Here is a 20,479-nt window from a genome sequence, read left to right as displayed (position 1 = left end):
TTGCGTCTACCTTGTTTGTGATGATAGAGCTATATCTTGGAAGGTTGATCGTGTCAGCACCGTTCGTAGTAACTGAATTAGATCTTGGAGAGATGATCGCGTCTACACTGTTCGTGATGATAGAATTAGATCTTGTAAATAGAATACCATAACGGGTCATACATTAGACCATATATGATAGAGGACGTCAGAACGAGTTATTCATTAAACCATATCTGAAGGAGAATACCAGAACGAGTCATACACTAGACCATATCTGAGGAAGGATACCAGAACGAGTCGTACATTAGACCATATCTGGAAGTAGGACATCATAACGAGTTATTCATTAAACCATATCTGAAGGAGAATACCAGAACAAGTCATACACTAGACCATATCTGACTGAGAATACAGGAATGGGTCATACATTAGACCACATATCTGTTGGATAATGCCAGAACGAGTCATACATTAGACCATATCTGACTGAGAATACCAGAACGTGTCATACATTAGACCATATCTATTGGATAATGCTAGAACGAGTCATACATTAGACCATATCTGACTGAGAATACCAGAACGTGTCATACATTAGACCATATCTGTTGGATAACGCCAGAACGAGTCATACATTAGACCATATCTGTCTGAGAATACCAAAACGAGTCATACATTAGACCATATCTGATAGAGAATGCTTGTCGAGGCGGAACCTGAAAACAAAGTTAGAAATATGCAATGTCATGATGTATTATATGACGAGTCTCTCCAAATAAATGAGAAACCCGTATGTTTATCATGAAGTAATGTATGCAATGTATGAATATGTATGTGATGTATATGATGTATGACTGATGTTGTTCTGAGAAAATAAATCTCTGTATCATTGTGACTTGGATATTTGATCTTGTTTTGAAGATGTGTAGCTGGGGATTTATGATTTCTGCTTGGGGATGAAAGCGGTTTGAATGATTGATCTTGATGTACCCTGACCGGGGATAAGAGAGATGAATAACCCTGTTTGGAGAAGAGAAAAAGTGTCGGGGAACCGACAATGTCGAAGATGTAAACTCCGTTGAGGAACTAAGTCTTTGTTGGGACGAGAACATTTGAACGTATCTTCTTAATGATTACTCTGTGGGGATATGATCCTGTGTAACCGGCTTCGTGGGAAGGCATGAATACTTTGAATATTGCCCCCAGTGATTTATAGCTCTTGCCTTTCTTGGACTTGTATTGATTGGGACACGCCAATGAGTGTTGGTTGAAGTGTCAAACAGGCTTTGCACATCTTTGCCCCAGCTATTAGGGAATTTTGAAGAGATTCGCCTCGTGAGGACCTTATGAGATGCGTAAATTGGATGACATGCCCCTAGTACTTAGTATGATGCCCCTGGATGATCGGGAAGTAGCTTCAGACCCACTTGGGTGCGTGCCCCTGATTGATTTGTATTCTTTGAGAGACTCTCGGAATTTTGACCTGATTGCCCAAGTATTGACTGGATAAAGCATATCATGCCCCTTGTATACATTGCTTATAGAGTGATCTTGTCTGTTGGGATAACTGTTAGTCATTAGTCATACCCTGTGCAGATTCTTCCTGATGCTAACATTTGAAATTATGTAGCAGAATATGTTTAATAATGAATTCATGAGATGCAATGCATATGTCTGTCTTGAGTTTGTTGAAAAGCATTAAAACTGGAGATGTAAAAGCATGATGTTTATAAAAACGTGGTGTTTGTAAAGAACAGGATATCAACTTAGCATTTGTAGTAAACCTTAAGGAGTCGGGATACCTTTTTGGTGACAGTATGCTTTCGAACTAACCATGCTTCAATTAGGACTTTCAAGGGTTGTAACGTGGCTTGGTTCACGGTTTAAGAAACAAATGATAAAGGCTCAAAATTTGATTGTACCCACCCCTCTTCGTGATGATCTTCATTCCTAAGCTCAGTTAATTCAACTTATGCATTCAGGTTCCAAGACACTTTTGGATTTGCACCTTTGAGAATGATGATGGTTCACAAGCAAAGAGAACTTTTGAGATGGCAGTCACTTCTTCCTTTTGGTAGTCACAACATTGTGTTGTTCAGGAATTTATTGACTTCTCTTTTTTGTCTTTTTGATACCCCTAACTTTTGCCTGAACTGTCTATTTTGAGCTTACAGTCAGCGGGATGCCTTGATTTTTGCCTAAGTCTTCTTTTTGATTTTTGACTTAGCAGGCTTTTCTTTGTATATATGTTTTTTTCATTTTTTTGAAAGATATTGACTGCCTTGCTTAATGATTGATGAACCATCATTGGCTTTTGATTGACCAACAATTCTTTGATGTGTGCGGATGAACACTTGTGATTGAAACCTTTGTTGAAAGGTGTACTGAATGATTCTCTTAAAATAGAATGCACAGCCAAATTAACTGAGAACTACCCTGCCCCAGGTTATGATCAAGGGTTTTAATTAGTACAAGAAAGAAACTTCTACTTCTTAGGCTCAAAGGGGTTGACGAGGGATTAACATCCTTATATCTCCACTGTTTAGGAATTGAAACAATGCCTGTACATCGTCAGCATAGTCCGCTCAAAAGCATACTGTATGAGGTTGCGGTATCGTTTTCGCCATCCTCCCTCAAAAGGCACACAACTTTTAACAGGAGTCGAGTATCACAAAACATATGCAAAGTAAAGACATAGTTTAAAAAGAGTGATAGCGAAATAAATTACTCAAGACAAACATATGCAATGCACTGATGATGATTATTAAATCAAATAATGTCTATCATAAGTCGAATGTTTAAACAAACAGAAAAAGAAATTGCAACTGAAAGTAAAACTAATGATCTTAAAGTCCACCCTTCTAGCCATCCACAATATTAGCACTCTTGTTGTGATTAGGCATGGTTGCAGGAGAGTTGAACTCAATTTCTCCAGCGTCGATCATATCCTGGATTTTGTTCTTCAATGGCCAACAATCATTAGTGTCATGCCCAATGCTGTCAGAATGATAAGCGCATCTTGCATTAGGATTATATTGATGAGATAAGGTATTGGGCTTCAGAGGAGGATCCTTTAAGGTAATCAACCCTGCTTTCAGTAACTGTTGTAACGCTTCAGCCAAAGTTATGTTGATCTTTGTGAATTGTCTTTTAGATGTGCTTGGTTTACGCTGGTTGCCCCCTTGTCGTATCACCGCTTGATTAGAGGATACGATCGTCCCCACAATATTAGATTCATTCCTCTCATTGTGCACTTTCTTTGAGGTATTAGAATATGTAGCCATTTGAATTTTACCGCTTCGGATACCACTTTCAACACGTTCCCCAGTCAGTATAAGCTCGGTGAATCCAGATGATGAACTTCCCAGCATATGACTATAGAAAGGGCCAGTCAGTGTATTCATGAACATATCTACCATCTATCTGTCAGCCAAGGAAGGTTTGACTCTTCCAGCTAGATCTCTCCATTTTTGAGCATACTCCTTGAAACTTTCTTTGGGTCCCATAGACATGCTTTGTAGTTGCACGCGAGTCGGTGCAAGGTCAGAGTTATATTCGTATTGCTGGTAGAAAGCAACAACCAAATCCTCCCAAGTACGGATGTTGGTACTTTCTAGTTGATAGTACCATTCGAGTTGTGTTCCAGATAAGCTTTCTTGAAAGAAATGGATCCAGAGCTTCTTATCAGCAGTATGAGGCTGAATCTTTCTCACATAAGACCTCAAGTGTAGTTTAGGACAAGAGACTCCATCATACTTAGCAAAGGTCGGAGTCTTGAACTTCGGAGGGATAACAACTCCAGAGATGAGTCCTAGTTCCTCAAAATCTAAGCCAGGTATCTTTTGAATTTCCATGGCTTTCATGCGTTCTTCCAACAGCTTGTATTTGTCATCAGGATGTTCATCCTCATGGTGATAGTCCTCTTCTTCTTCTTCAGAGGGCTTGGCAGAATCATGGTTACTTTTTGCATCAGTTTTGATACTAACATCATCATCTTGTTCATCTTCGTCACTGTCTTCAGAGACTTCGGCTTCCCTGAGTTGCAAGATCGGTCTAAGCTTTTTCCTCAGAGTCTTTTTGCCCCTCTTATTCTTCTTTTTGGTCAGCATGGTTTTCAGCTCTTCTTGCCCCTTGGACTAATTCAGAATCAAGGCTTGGAACTCAGTGTTTTGAGCTTGGAGATCCTTAACTGATTGTTCGAGATTCATGATGCTGAAATAAACAGCAAGGAAGGATGAGAGACCTATTGTAAGAAACCTGCTATACAATGTTATGAATGCAGATGCAATGTTTTTCAAGGATTGTTAGGAATTTAGTTAGCGACATTTAGACATTGAATCTGTCACAGCTTCATCTGAAGAATTTTGACTTTCTTCTTGGCACGTCCTTCTTTAAGAATCAAGCTCACCATATCGAGTGGGTCATCGCCTCTGATTCGGGATACTTCTGAATATGGCTAGAGGAAAATAAATCCTCTTGCCCCTTGATAGGTACTAAGTCTCTGAATTGGAAGGTATGTGGCCAGAGGAAAATAAATCCTCTTGCCCCATGATTAGGAATTCGGTCCTTGATAAGAGTACCTAAAATTGTGCGCCCTAAATCCCTAAGATCCTTGAAAGGGTTAGTAAACATGCAATGTTATGATGTCATGATGTCATGATGTTATGCGGATGCAATGCATCAGGCAAAACGTAAGGTGATAAGGACAAACAAGTCCTACAAGAAAAACCTGCAAGGAAACGAAAGGGTTAGTAGCACACACAAGCAAGTCACATAAGTGTCATTAGGTTTAGGGGCTTGCATGAAGTTCGTAGGTAAGTACCCTCCCCACTGAAGTTTAGTTGGTTCAACCTGTTCTAGAATAGTAACCGGGTTCTATGGTGCTCATATCCCTGATCTTTCTCGCGGGCATTGTCTCAACATGGCACTCGATCGGCCAGCCAAAAGCATCCCTAGAGTCCAATCTCAATGAGTGTAGCATCGAGTATCAATCGGCTTCAGTCAGGATTCCAAAGCCAGCTATCTCGCTACTTCCTATAGGCCAAAGTCAAGTTCAACTAGGGTTCTAAGGGCGAATTAGTGCTTATGACACCACACGGTAGCCAAATGTCTCCTCGATCATATTCAAGGGCCATCAGGACAAACCAAAGCATCGCACTAACGGTGGCCACCAGTTCAACCATAATGATACATGTCGTACAACCTCCCTGGTCTCTTGCCACATACCTAAGGTACACTAGATCCGGGTGTAGGATCTTTCACACAGCAGAATACCCAAAACAACCTTTAAAGATAAAGCAAACAAATCAAACAAGTTTAAAGTGATCCTAACTCTAAGGTGACCCCGCTTTTATTCGAAAAAATCCAAAACAGAGTCGCCAGTTCTGTAATACGGTGAACTGACTTTATTTAAAATGTCGTGGTAAGCAAGAGTCGCCACCGACTTTTATTTTATCCAATTTATAGAAAGGCTAAAAGAACAGGAAAAGACCTTTAAAAAGATTTTGAGTTCGGGGGGTAAGTTATACAAAGGGAAGGTGTAAGGCACCCTTTGCATCCATGGTTATCCACGGGCTCTTAATTGCTTAGCTCACTTTGTTTTCAAAAATGTTTGATTTGTTTGAAAAGTAGGGTGTGAATAGAAATTTGAATAAGAACTTTAGCTTGTAAATAAGCGTAGTCTTTTTGAAATGCTTCTTTGGAAAGAAGTGGGAAAAGATTTTGAATTTTGAATTTGAATAAGAGCAAGCAACTAATAGCAACTACCCTAAGTTTTAAAATTCGTTCTTTTAGCTTTTCGGGCGAAAGGGTCTATCTATACCATAAGAGGGCAGGAAGTCTTTCAATTGGATGTTGAAGGGTCATCGAGAATTTATCGTTCGCCATAAGACTATCCCATGCCATAAAGAGGGCAGGTAGTCTAAGGGAAGGATATAATAGTCATTTTATCTTTTTAGGCATCATGCGAGGATACCTTAGCAATTGAGACAGTCATCTTTTACCGAGGCAACTTCGAGGGAGTTTCAATAACTTTGAAGGCAACATTGCTTTAGGTATCCTCGGAATCGAGGGACTTGACTATTTTTAGGCGATAGAATTAAGGCAACAAGGCAACAAATAATAAGGCAACAGGCAACAAGAAGGGTTACCCTAAAGGTGTGTGGGTGCAATAATCACGTGATTCAATTTAGATAATTTATCTTGTCATTATTGGCGATTCTATGTTCAATTCAAAGCTTGCACTCCCTAGGATTACTAACCACGCAGTTTAAAGTGAGCGGAAACTAAAGGCAGAAATTAAAGTTCCTACGCTATTACAATAAACACCTGCGGGGATGGGGGAAATTAACAAACGGAAAAAATAAGAAAGATCAATAATTAGTTTTAAAAATTGAATGCCTTGATCTCCCTCGAACCTTCCATCCATTGACCCTGAAAATTAAAATGAAGATAATAGGGGTGAGTGTAAGATAAGTTCCTTAACATATGAAATAAACCCTAATTGAACCGATAAGGCAAAAGTAAAAATTAAATTTAAATAAGAAAAGAATCGGAACTTAGCTTTTTGATTGGCATGACGCGTAATCGGAGAATCTTGATTAATCCTGAAAATTTGAACAAAGACAGAAAAAGGTTAGTGCATTGACTGATCTTAAACCCTAACTGATTACAAACCCTAAAGGTTTACAAACCCTAACCCTAAACCTAAAAGGGTTATTTAAGAAAACTTATTGTGACCCAAAAGGTTTACAAGGCTTAAAAATGCGTTAGTGGATAACACCTACCAAAAAACTAAGGCTATTAGGATTGATAAATGCCTAGAGGTTAACAAATATTTAAAATTAATTGATTAAAAGTATATATAAAAATAATAATTTTTCTTGTAAAAAAAATAATTATTTTTAATGTTTATGAGAAAAATCGAGTGTCGATTAAATTAATAATTATGTGAAATTATTATAATAATAAAAACATTTAAATTAAATAAAAACAAAAGGAAATAAATAAAGGTTTAAAAACGAAAATAAAATAATATAAAAAAGTACCATCCTTTCCTAGGAGCTTGGATTTAATCCCAATGAAATTCGGATGGTGAGGATCGCAAGAGTACCATAGTCGTTAGGGTTGTTCCTATACAGGATTTGTTACAAGAAAATTCTTGAAAAATAATTGCATTGTATGGGGATTGAACCAGCCCCCATAAGGTTGAATGCACCTGCTGGTTACCAATTATACAAGGCACGTTTCTTGTTAAAAGTACCATCATCAATAAATAAATAGATTAAATAAAAGTGAGTGGAGAATTTCAACACCGGTCAAAGTAGGGCCCCTACACCACGCTCAAAACCAATCGCAGGAGGGGAGAGGAAGGCCTTAGTTTGACTCGCGAATTGCATGCTTCCACGCCTTGGTCCAAGAGTCAAAGTCACTATTTATTATCTTCTTCGCAGGCACCTACGGAATTTGCTGCGGAAATAGCCGCGAATTTTCCTGCGGATTCCTCTACCAGTTCATGGCCAGCGATTGTAAAAACTTGGAACCTGCAAAATAAAGATCACACGCAACAAAGAACCACCCAGATCCCCAAATTAGACCCCTACAAATTCATAGGTGATGTTAGTTTAATCTGAAACGGCCTAAAAAGGGGAACACGAAATCTTGGCTTCCATGAGCCCTAGCTATGGTGATGCACGTTCTAGTTTGGATAGCCCGATTCTGATGATTCAAACCTGTTATACACGCTAATATAAACACGTTAAAAGCATCAAATTGAATTAATACGCGTTGGATGATAAAAAACGAAAATCATAATTGTGAAGGAATATGAACATGCATGTTATGAGTGTTTGCACGTTACGGGATTCATGTTTGGATCCATACTTACTCTAAATCGTCTCAGGAAGAGATTGGAGACGATACTTCTGATTGCAAGTGGCTGGAACGTACAGAATTGGTATGCTCTAGATATGAACTTTTGGGAACTTTTGAGAGGCAGTTTGAGGCAAGCTTTTTCGTGAATCCTTAAGACTGAATAGTAGGGAAATATATAATGTGTGAATTAGGGTTGAAAATTTGCAATCAAATTATGTTATTGATGAGAAAGAAAATTGAGAATATTTGATTGGAAATATAATGCAATCTTTCTATTTTAGCTTCATTCTCTTTCCAATTTCTTTTTCCATGAATTTTTCTGATTTCTAGGTCAATTTGGATTGATCAAATATTTGGAGGATTAATCATATAATATCTTATGATTTTATTTGATCTATTTTGAATTTAAATTGATAAATTCAAGAATAAATGAAATAAAACCATTAAATAAATGAAAAATGATCTATGGGCCTCTTATAATCTCCTTGTCACGTGGACAACACAATATTATAGGCCCATTATCCAAAATTTGAATTTGCTCACTTAGGGTTTCATGCATTCCCCAATTTTTCACCCAACTTCTGTCGATCATAACTCTCTCAATTTTTATCCTCTGAAGATGTTCTAGGACTTTTTGGAAAGCTCAAGGTGTCCTCTATAAGCCCCTTTGGAAGCTTTTTTGCATTTGGAGATTTTATCTTTAAGATATGGCTCCTGACAAAAAACTGCTTTTTGCGAGCTCTTAGAAGGACCTGTAATGTATTGGCTCATATCTCTCAAATGATGCATTTTTGGCCTTGGCATGTGATAGACAAAATTGTAGAGAATTAAATTTCCTTCAAATTGAGCTTTGGATGGAAAATTTCGGACTTTCCATGTGAAAGTTATGGCTGGTCAAAGTTGGGTTGACTTTCTCTTTAAAAACCCTAATTTAGAAACTTAGATTTTTGATGATTTTGGAGCTTTTCTTGATGAATCATGATCAATCCTTGATCAAATGATGAATGATACTTCAAAATGAGGATGTTGACAAAAAATTAGGAATTTTGACTGTACTTTGACCACAGTTGACTTTTAGGTCAAAATAGTCGACTGTTGACTATTTGAACTGTTGTCTGAGCAATCTTATGAATCAGAGCTTGCAACTTGGCATGAGGACCCTTTTGAGCATATGAGAGGTCATGGAGTCCAGTTGAGGTATCAGAAGTTGATTTCTCTTTGAGAAGATCAAAACCCTAGTTCAAAGGCATTCGTTTAGGAGGTAGGTAGCTTTGAGTAATTGGAGATCTTTGAGCATTTAAAAGTCAGATGGACTAAAATATGATTAAATATTATGGGCAAATTTTAGGGTATGACCCTTAAAAAAAAAGTGTTACTCTCGTCTTTTCAATATCGTCACATTTATTTTTAAATTTATTTTGTAAATCACTTCTATTTCAATGTTTATTCAAATTACTAAAATTGTAAAATTTTAAAAATAAACAAATTATGAAGAAACGATTCACGAAAAATTAAAGAAATAAATGTGATGAGATTGAACAAAAAAACTTTAGAGAAGATAACTTTAGAAAAATTAAAATGGATAACTTAAAATATAATGTAAAAAATATTAGGTTTTTTCTTTACCCACCTCCCTATGGGCAGCGAAAATCCCATTTTACCCCTGCTTCGGAAATGCATTTCCGAAATATTTTTTTTTCTAAATTTTTTCAGACTTCGGAAGTGCATTTCCGAAAAAATCCCAAAAATTGGGATTTTGATTAATTCGGAGATGCATCTCCGAAAAAACAAAAAAAATCTAAAAATTCCAAAAATTAATTTTAGGATATGAATTAATTTATATATTATAATTTTGATATAATTTATGAGTAATAAATAATAATTATTATATATTTTGATATAATTTATTAGTTATGAATAATAATTGTTATATATTTCTATTCTGATTCACATTTTAAAATTTAAAATAATTTTAATTAAAAAAATTAAAATAATTTCACTTACAAAATGAGTTATAATTTTTTATTTATATATTTATATATTTATAATAATCATTATGTATTTACAAAAAAAATTAAAAAAATGAGTGTTTTAATTTATATATTTATATAATAATTATAATAATTATTATATATTTATAAAAATTATTATATATTTATATATTTATATAATAATTATTATATATTAATTATAAATATATTTATATATTTATATAATAATTATAAAAATTAATAAAATGAATGTTTTAATTTATAATAATTATTATATATTTATATATTAATTATTATATATTTATATATTATATATTTATATATTTCACTTACGAAATTAATAATTATTATTATATATTTATATATTTCTATTCTGATTCATAATTAAAAATGAGATAATTTTTTATTTAGTTTAAAAAAATTAAAAAAAGATTTTGTCTTAATTTTATTTAATGAATAAATTTTATATTTAATTCTATATAATTCAAAATTTACTTATGGAATTAAAATGTTTTTGATTTATATAAGTTAGTAAAATAATTTTTAACTTTCAAATAGTTTAGGATGTTTTGATTCACCTTGATTTTATTGATTCACCTTGATTTTATACCTATTAATTGTATTGATTCACCTTGATTTTAATTTTTCTAATAATTATTAATTATTTCAGAAGTGTATATCCGAAACATTCCAAGACCAATTTGGTCTTGGAATATTTCGGAAGTTCATTTCCGAATTCCTCCAAGGGGGGTGCATTCGGAGATGAACTTCCGAAAACACCATACAACTTTCCGTGGAAAACAAGCATGTTGACTATGATATATTTTTTTAACCAAACTTATATTTTACCTACATCTATCTTAGACCAAGATTTTTGAGCTAGGGGTCTACCAAACGTTTCACTCTTTTCTCTAAAAAGTGTTAGCTAGGTAATCTAATAAAACATATCAATACATAAATAGATTTCCTAATAAATAATTTATCATATGAGAATATAATATCCACTACTTGGTTTAGATCTTTGATTTGATCATCCATGTTTCTTTCTACTTTCATGATTACATTCTTTGTTCCATTAAATGTTTCTTTATAAATAGCTTTTCCATGCTCGATTCCATATTGAAATTGTGGATTAAAAAAATAACCTAGAAATCAAAATCAGTTATTGAGGTTATGATGTTAAAAAATGTAAGTTGCATGACAAAATTAAATTTATAAAATATATTGACAAACCACCAAAATGAAGATCAAAGTGCATGACTTTCCAATGCTTGTCAATGATATCATTATATTTGGAATGATAACGAGAATTTTGTTGAATTGCTTGTTTTGCTCGATTAATGGTTTCATATATGAAATCCATTGTTGGTTTCTCGTCACCATCCACTAGTCTCAAAATTTTTACAATTGGCTCAAATACTTTCAATATGTCATTGGCCTTACTCCAAAAGTCCCTACTCATAACAACTTTTCTTGCTTCATATCCCGATCCTTTCTTCTCTTTAACATATTTTGTTTTTCTAAATTCTTTAGAATCGAACATGTTTTCAAGACCTTCCCTTTGTTTAACAATTGCTTGAAGTTGTAGAAATTGAGTTGCAAATCGGGTAACACCATGACAAACAATATCTCTACCGCCAGTATATTTTTTCATGAGACTCACAATATACGTATGGTTATAGATGAAGGTTGTCACCATTTTTGCTTCACTTAATAAGTTTTGTATGCTTTTCTTATTTCCTATATCCCATAAGCAAAGATCTAAACAATGAGCAACATAAGAAGACCAATATAAATGGGGTCTCTTCTCAGTAAATTAAATAAAAAATTAACTAACATAACAAAAATTGTTTGTCAAAAATATAAAATATTTTTTTTTAATAAAAAATTTAAGTGTTAGATGACTAAAATTTAACAATTTTTTAAAAATATTTTTAACATTAACATAACTAAATAAATGTAAAAAGGTAATAAACTATTTAAAAATTAAAATTATCTTAACATCACAAAATTTTTATTTGTTTTGACTTATTTTCTACACACACCATATTTTTAACCTAAAATTAATTTTCGTCTATAAATTCTCTCCTAAATTTTAGCCAAAATTTAAATAAATTAATTAAAAATAAACTATGTCACTGATTGGAAAATAGCAAGTGTACTATTTTTACCGATGTAGTAATAAAAGTGGAGATTCCCGAAGTGTCGATCTCGAGGACTGCTGTGGTAATATAAGTTATGACAAGAATTCAATTGAACAAAAAGCACATGGGGTTGATTTGGTTGGTTGATTAAAGATTACAATAATTTGAAATAAGCAATATTTAAAACTGGACTTTGTAACAAAATAAGAGAAGACATGCTAGAGTAGATGTATGAACCGCCTTGTAATTCATGTAACCGCTATTTCATGAAAGATTCGTTAATATGATTAAGTATCGATTCTCAATAGTTATTCTCCCTAATTCCTTAGCGGAAAATCATTTGATACTAAAATTATGTTTTAATTCCTTAACAACTCAATTTTGTATGAAGAACCGTATTCACATAAACAAGAATAGACGATCACTATAGTTAAACCCTCATTCCTAAGCGATTTACTGATAGTGTTATTGTTCAAAAAGCGTTAAAGTGGTTTGTCCGACCTAACCTTAACCAAATATCAAAAATCTATTTTCCAAATGAAAAAAGCATTAGACACTTTGAATATAAACTTAAATCATAAAACTTCAAAGTCATAAAATAACGGTAATTCGATTCATTACATAAAAGCGATTCTGGGACATCCCCCTAACATAAATATGTTTAGCTACTCATAGTAATTAAGAAAACTACAAAGGTAAGTGTAAACATTACAAGAGATGAGGATTGCTTCAATCTCCAATTGCTTCCGCTCTTGAAGATCTCCCTTTTCCAAACCCTTGATTCCTCTTCTCCTTCGTAGAATTCTCCAATATGATCCAAGATCCCCTCATCCTCATCAGAATTAGGTCTAAGTAGTGCTGATTCAAGTTCTGAACATGCTAAAAGTCCGAACTACCCTTAATGAAGTTGAGGCCTTTAAAAATATAAAACTGGAAAAATTGCTCGCGCCTGCCAACACGGGCCGTGTCCTGTGACACGGGCACCCGTGTTGGCCCTCTGTCAATGTCCTGAATATCCTTTCTTCCCAGACTTCCTGACACGGGCCGTGCCCCGTGACACTAGTACCCGTGTCAGACCACTGACTACTCCATTCTCTTTTGTTTCCTCCTGCTTCCTGACACGGGCCGTGTCCCGTGACACTGGTACCCGTGTCAGGCCACTGTATGCTCCATATCTTCATTTTTCCTTCGATTCACCTTTGTTTGGCTCTGCATTCTTCTTATGGACTTTAACGCATAAATCTGAAACATAATCACTACCGAAACAAGCATCAAAGCATCTTAAAAAGCATGAGTTCTTAGCATCAAAACAAAACACACAACTTAAACGAAACTTTTAAAATAAGAACGAAAACTATAAAAGACGGACAATTGTGTTACCGAATTGACGAGATTTATGCAAAGAGATTGATGAAAACACCATACAAATTGGTGACCGATCAGTCACTTATGGCACTTTTTCATATATTGGTACGTGGCTTATCATGCTCTTCACATTTTCAAATTGAAAATAAATGATAATAAGGGGCCCACACAACATAAAGAAATTAAAATTATATTTTCTATCATCTTCTTTCTTCTCCTTCCTACGTTAAACAACAACAACACACCCACATTTTCTTTATTATTTCTCTAATCTTTCCAGTAAACAACAACAACAACAATGACCAAATTTTTTCTTAAATTGAAAATAAAAAATTAAGCATATAGTGAAGAAAAGAGAAACTATTACAATATATATGTGAAATAAGAGAGAAACCTACGATGAAGTTGGAGAGAAAAGGGAGAAACTTGCTTCAAGTTGAATTAAAAAACCCAATGAAACAAAGAGAAAATGATGAAATTCTGAACTGATATAATATTGATTGAAGTTATGAAGTCGTGAATGAAAATTATTGAGCAAATGAAGTTAAATACAAATGCTTCATTCATTTGGAATCATAGAAAAGCAGAAAAATAACATAAAGGTATGTATAAGATTCTTATTCTATTTTATGTCTAAGATTCTTCTGTAAGGTTAGATACTTTTCAGTTTGTACCTAAGATTCTTATTCTCTTGCTTTGGTTTTATTAAGAATAATTTTAAACTGAATCAAGTGTATGTTGCGGTCCGTTGCGGTTTATTGCGGTTGAAACACCGTTATAATGCGTTATTTACCATTCTATTGCGGTGGTGATGCGGCTCTTGCGTGTAATTTCCGTTCACACCGCAATTGCGGTCTATTGTCGATGTGTTGCTGCCCGCAACCGCAATATTGCGGCCGCAACATGTGTTGCGGTCCGCAATTTCAAACCCAGTACTTTCTCTCTATTTTTTTCATCTACCCTCACTTCACTCTTTCATAATTTCACTCTTTCATAAAATGTTTCAGAAACCCTAATCTCCTTCTCTCCTCCCCCTAAGTTGTGAATCCAAAAATCAACCAAGAATCAGTGAATCTGAAGTTCCCAAAATTATGTGAATCTTAAAAATCCGTAAATACCTAATTATTTCTAAGAAGACATTGAATTATGTTCTTGCTATGAAGCACCGACACCTCTGAAATCAGGCGTGTCCGTGTCAATGACGGACACCTGCACTGACACTTGTAATTACATTTAATTTATTCATTTTTTCAAATTATTAACGGTGTCGCCGTGTCAGTGTCGGGGTCATTTTAAGAGTGTCAGTGCTTCATAGTGTTCTAATAGTGAACTTAGTTATGAGTTATGACAGACACTAAATTTAAAATTAGATTTTTTCCCATTCTTTACATATATACAAAAGCTCTTTATGTGATATGTTTCACAGGATTCCGTGGCCTAAATTGAAGGCTAAAACATACATACTCGATGTGAATAAATAAAAGAAGATAGAATGATTTTATCGATTGGAAAACAAGCTTAAATCTTCATTGTCATAAATATTAATTGTTTACTATTTTCTCACATATTTCACTTTGTTTTCAGATTTCTCTCGTTGTAATATTACTTACGTATCTTAATTTTTGGTGTTATAGACATATATCAAAGACAACTGTTTATCAAGGTTATTCATCCCTACTCTTGACCCTAATAATACTTTGCTATTATTGAATCTTTACAATTTATTTAAAATTAGGCCAAATCGACACCATAGTTTGGTGAACTATTTGTTATTCGGAAAACGAACTGAATCGTCAGTAATTGAATCAAGGAGTTGTATGTCGCATAATTTTATAATAAGACACATAACTTGAGGTATTATATAGTCGAACCAATGAGAATGAGTGTATTACTCCCTCCGTCCCATAATGAGTGATCCATTTGAAATAAAAACATGTCCCAAAATGAATGACTCATCTCAATTTTCAATACACTTTTTCCAACTTTACCCTCTAATAAATAAAAATTTTATCATTCCCAATACATAGTAAGGGTACTATAGTAAAAATACTTTTCTCTCTTTTACTTTTATTTACTTTCTTAATCTACGTGAAATGGTGGACATGATTACTCATTGTGGGACGGAGGGAGTGTAAAATAGTATGTTAAAAAACTAAGTTAATATCGCATCTTGTATGAGAGAAACCCTAAACTATAAATGCAGATGCACTGTACAACCAAAGCGACAAAACTATTTAGAAAGGTTTTTCCCTGACAATGACATATCAAATAGACAATATATAGCTTATTACTTAATTCAAAGTTGTAAGCAAAAATTTGCAAAAAACATATATATAATTGCACAATGTCTAAACCAGAAGAAACACATTTTTAGGGCTTAAGTATTATGATAAAATAGTTAAGTTCAAACGGAAATCACCTCTATAATGCGACCATCATCCATAACAATGATTTGGTCAACAACTTTTATAGTAGAAAGTTTGTAATGACGGTACTCTCAATGATATACTAAGTGCATTTCCATCAACAAGGGTGTCGTAGCCATTAGGAAGTGAGGAAATAAAGTCATGGGCATAAGTCAGTTTTGCTTCCAAGAGAGTGGGGTTTCTATTGGAAACAAAAAAAAAAAAATCAGAAAATGAATATATTCAAGTATTTATAAAATATTCTTTAAAATGTTTACCACAATAAATGCCCAAACTATACAAATTCTATTTAAGTCATGATTAAAGTTAGCACACCTGAACAAACTGTTTCGCAAGACACAACTTAGAACTGAAGAAAAGTTATTTTGAAAAAAATATAAACAATACCTAACAATGAAGTAAAATCTCAATAAATAATTCTGCTTCTAGAATTGCACTACAAGAAAAAGACCTACTGTGACACTCATTTATAGTGATAGTTCAATATTTGTCACTAAATATAACATTTACCTACAGTTTTACTCTATTACTAATATTTGTCACTAAATACAATTTTTACCTACGGTTTTGCACTATCACTATTGTTTTATTAGACAAAAAAACAAAGAATTGATTTTTACTCTTAACCAAACAAAATTAACTTTATATTTTAAAAAAATATTACTATTTTCATTAAAAATAATATAATTATTTATGATAACAAAAATTAAAATAATTTTAATTTTAAACAAAAATTAATTTTGCTCACAAAATGATTTTTAACAAAAATAAATTATAGACTGTAAAACAATTATTATAGATAAAAAATTATTTTAATTTTTTTCACCATAAATTTTTTTATTTATTACTAAAATATATTTCTATTTAATACTTTTTCCTTTTATTTATATTTGTACTCTTTTCCATTTTATTTATATAACCTTGTTTTAAATATATCTTTTTATTTATTACTAAAATATTATTTTAATTTATTCTCACATAATAATTTTTACTTATTACTAAAATATCTTTCTATTTAATAACCTTTTTTCTTTTAATTATATATTTGTACTCTTTTTCTTTTTATTTATATAACTTTATTTGAAAAACAAAAATTAACACCGAAATCCAAAATTGTTCTTCACCTGAAATCGAAAATCGTTCTTCAACCGAAATCGAAAATCGTTCTTCCCACCGAAATCGAAAATCGTTCTTCACCCTAAAATCGAAAATCGTTCTTCACCCTGAAACCGAAAATCATTTTTCACTATGAAATCGAAAATTGTTCTTCACGCTGAAATTGAAAATCGTTCTTCACCCTCAAATTGAAAATCGTTCAATCACTATTCCATTGAATCATTTGATCACTTTGTTTGTTTTCCAATTCTGAAACTCATGTATTTTATCTTTCATTTTCATATTCAGATCTAGAATACATTGTGGATGTGGAACCAAAGATTGATCTGAGTTTCATATCTTCAAGTTCAGGTAATTTTATATTTTGTACAAGATTCAGTATGTGAATGATAAAATAGATTTAAAGTTTCATATCTTTATCTGGTATTTTGAAATTATGACCTAGATATTTAAATCAAAATAGCGAAAAAACAGTAGTAAATCAATAGTTTTTTTATAATTAGGTTTATGAGATTTGTGTTGGTGGGAGCTTATAGTGATTAATATCAGTGTTCCTTTTAGTGTTTATTTATGATGGTTTCACAATCTCAGATCAAATTTGACTTTATATCATTTTGATAAACATTAGATTTGACTATGATTGATTTTACTTTTAAGTTCTGAGAGACTCTGTTATAGTGTTATGTATAAGCATTTTATTGATGATTAACTGAATAGTTTTGTATTCTGTTCTTAAACAATGCAGGTTTGATTAGGCAGCCAGAATATGGTTATATAAAGGAGCTTCATAGAGCTATCAATATGTGCGAGCTAGCTTTGGTTTCAAATGACCCAATCGTTACTTCATTAAGGAGCTCCCAACTGGTTTTAACTTAATTCAAAGTTATTTTGCTATCTGCTTGTGTTTAGCTTATTTACCATCCTATTATACCATGTGTAACTTTTTGAGGCTCATGTATACTCTACGGAATCTAGAGATTGTTCTGATTTTCTCTCAAATTAATGATTTAAACTCCTTATTTTAGGTTGGGGTGAAAATATATCAAATGAAAATGGGAGAGTTTTGATGAAGATGTTTCTTCTGTGGACGATAGCTCCTCACTCACTTCTCTTTGTCTTTTGGAACAAATAAATGTAACACGAGATGCAAGCTGTTATCTTTGGTATACATCTAGGTAAGTCTGAATATCTTTACCCATGGAGTTATTTAACCTTACAACTCAATACAGGATTTTAAAAATCATTTCATGTCTGCTAATTTCTTCAGTGTTGATACGGGTTCATTTGAATCCTTTCTACATGGAGGAGAGCTTCCAACTCTCATAGTTCAGTCCACAAATCATATTGTTCATGCTTTCATCAATGGTCACCTTTCTAGTATGTTAATTTACTTGCATTTTGTTTATACCTATTTCTACCTGATTACTAAAAATAAACATATACATGATTAAAACTAGGTTCTACCTATGGAACAAGGGAGTATAGGAGATTCATGCCTTTCTATCTATCAGGGCTTAATTGATTTGTAATTTATAATACCAAGTTAGATAACCATTTTGTCAATCAAGGCTTTGATTGATTTTCTATGGGTAAATTTAATGATGCTATTATATCATGTTGATAAAAAGTATATCTTATTCTTTGTTGATATTTTTGTTATGTAGTGCTTGAAGTTGATTGATTGAATGGTAAATGTAAAACTAGATGGTTGGCGGAGGAACGATCGCCAATGGACTTCGTCGTTTGTTTCAACGACGATCTACAACTACTACTACTAAACGCCGCAATGATGATGATGCTGATGCTGATCATGACAATCGCGTCTCCGTGAAAGATTTACGCTCACAGTTGGCAACCATTCCAACCACTAACGACGATCGTCACCATCACACTCCTCTTCCTCCAACTACTACTACTAAGTCGTCTCTCTTCAACATCAAAGTTCCTGTTCAACCTCTTTTCCCTCCTTCCATGGATCCAAACAAAAAGTTTTTCATCTTTTTGTTTTTTCCTCTTTTTTTATTTTATTTTTATTTATTGTTTATTGGATCATATTTTTTTTTTTCCGTAAAATCTGGGTCAACTTTTGTCTCTTGTAACTTGTAACTATCTGAAAATGGAAAATACACTACAGATAGAGGTAAAACCAACTAATTAATTTGTTAATTGACGCTTGACTAGTGCTAATTGTTAACAGAAATTGCGATTACCTTGCTGTTGTGGACATGATGGTAGTTAAGTAAAGTAACTAACATATTGCATCAATTAGGAAATGACAACACACTCAGTTAGCCCCCCTTATGTTTGCATTTTTATTCCTATGTTTTGTGTTTTTTTAGCAATTCAATATAAATAGCATTAGTTGGATTCATTCAATTATTCAGATTTTTCTGGACAACTTATTGTGGAAGTTAGGCTGAGAAAATGGAAACTTGATTGATAGATCGAAAATAAGGAATTTAAAGAGAGATGCTGCAGGGGACCGGAGACGAGAGACCCCTTATAAAGAGGATTCTTGTTCAATCAAAATTGTGTGAATAAGTACCAATTTTCATTATATCGATGCTACATGTTCATTTGATTTAGTGCGTGTTTGGTCCGGCGTTAGCTTTCATGGAATCGCGTTGGAATTTTACATCTGGGCAAAAACTTGGTTTTGGAGCTTCTGCATTTTCACATTAAACTTGCATTGGGATGTGATGTTTGGTGTTCAAACGCAGATCCAAACACTTGTTTAATTGATTGTCTCATTTCCTAGTGTTTTTTTTCCTGCTACTTTCTTCATATTACTATACATTAATACTTTGGAAATTATGGTGAGATAAATGAAGGGACCACTTTAGTTTATAGTCTTCAAGTTCTGTTTATGATTGGGTTTCAGATAATATAACTTAATGCTTTCTTGTTTCAAACAGGGTGCGCCGGAGACAGAGTTTTTTACTGAGTATGGTGAGGCAAGTCAATACCAGGTCCAAGAAATTATTGGAAAAGGAAGTTATGGTGTTGTGTGTTCTACGATTGACATTCATACCGGTGAAAAAGTTGCAATCAAGAAAATTCATGATGTTTTCGAGCATGTATCAGATGCTACACGGATCCTTAGAGAGATCAAGCTCTTGCGCTTGCTCAGACATCCTGTTTATGAATCCTCTTGAATATTTTACTTGGTCATTGATTAGATTCATATAAAATAGTGGTCTTTCTAGTTATACTTATTCAAATAGAAAATAAGAAAATGTAGTTGAAATTCTTTGTTTCTATATTGAAATATTTGAATTTAATTGAAATTGATATAATAGTTTAATTTTAATATTAAGTTAATTTGTCATATTTAAATTGAAATAATAGAAAATGTATTGTAAAAAATTTTAATATTATATTCAATTATAAAAAAAATTAATTTATAATTTTATTATATTTTGGTAAAATAAAAAATATTATTTAAAAGAGTTCTAGTGACACCTATTAAAACAAAAATTGTAGGTAAAAATAGAAATATTTGTAACACTAACTTATGATATAGTGACATTTGTCCGTAGCTAGAAGCTATCGTGACACTTATTATACCGTAACATCATACCCA

The 20,479-nt window shown here is 33.0% G+C and overlaps 1 protein-coding gene and 1 long non-coding RNA gene across 6 annotated transcripts in view; one reads left to right on the top strand and one right to left on the bottom strand.

Moving 5' to 3' along the window:
* The window catches only part of LOC131614102 (uncharacterized), a 63,982-nt gene extending 52,438 nt beyond the window's left edge, over nucleotides 1–11,544 (bottom strand). Inside the window, exons 1-3 of the mRNA XM_058885731.1 lie at nucleotides 11,079–11,544; nucleotides 10,854–10,990; nucleotides 10,695–10,770 (exon numbers count right to left, since the gene is read on the bottom strand). Of these exons, the coding sequence (XP_058741714.1) occupies nucleotides 10,695–10,770; nucleotides 10,854–10,990; nucleotides 11,079–11,544 (679 nt within the window). The remainder of the gene's footprint in view (nucleotides 1–10,694; nucleotides 10,771–10,853; nucleotides 10,991–11,078) is intronic.
* A 5,330-nt stretch (nucleotides 11,545–16,874) lies between these two features.
* Nucleotides 16,875–20,121, top strand: LOC131611855 (uncharacterized). 5 transcript variants are annotated; one of them, XR_009287207.1, is made up of 5 exons: nucleotides 16,875–17,247; nucleotides 17,642–17,760; nucleotides 17,922–18,071; nucleotides 18,164–18,273; nucleotides 18,561–20,121. It is a non-coding gene; the product is annotated as an uncharacterized LOC131611855 (long non-coding RNA). The 5 variants fall into 5 exon arrangements; XR_009287205.1 differs by having other exon boundaries at nucleotides 17,642–17,778; XR_009287206.1 differs by having other exon boundaries at nucleotides 17,642–18,071; nucleotides 18,561–19,712; nucleotides 19,812–20,121.
* Nucleotides 20,122–20,479: the final 358 nt, after the last annotated feature.

The sequence above is a fragment of the Vicia villosa genome, linkage group LG6 (genome assembly GCF_029867415.1).
Source record: "Vicia villosa cultivar HV-30 ecotype Madison, WI linkage group LG6, Vvil1.0, whole genome shotgun sequence".
NCBI classification, from domain to species: Eukaryota; Viridiplantae; Streptophyta; class Magnoliopsida; order Fabales; family Fabaceae; genus Vicia; species Vicia villosa.
Note: the sequence above shows the minus strand (reverse complement) of the source record. Positions and strands in the feature narration are given on the sequence as shown.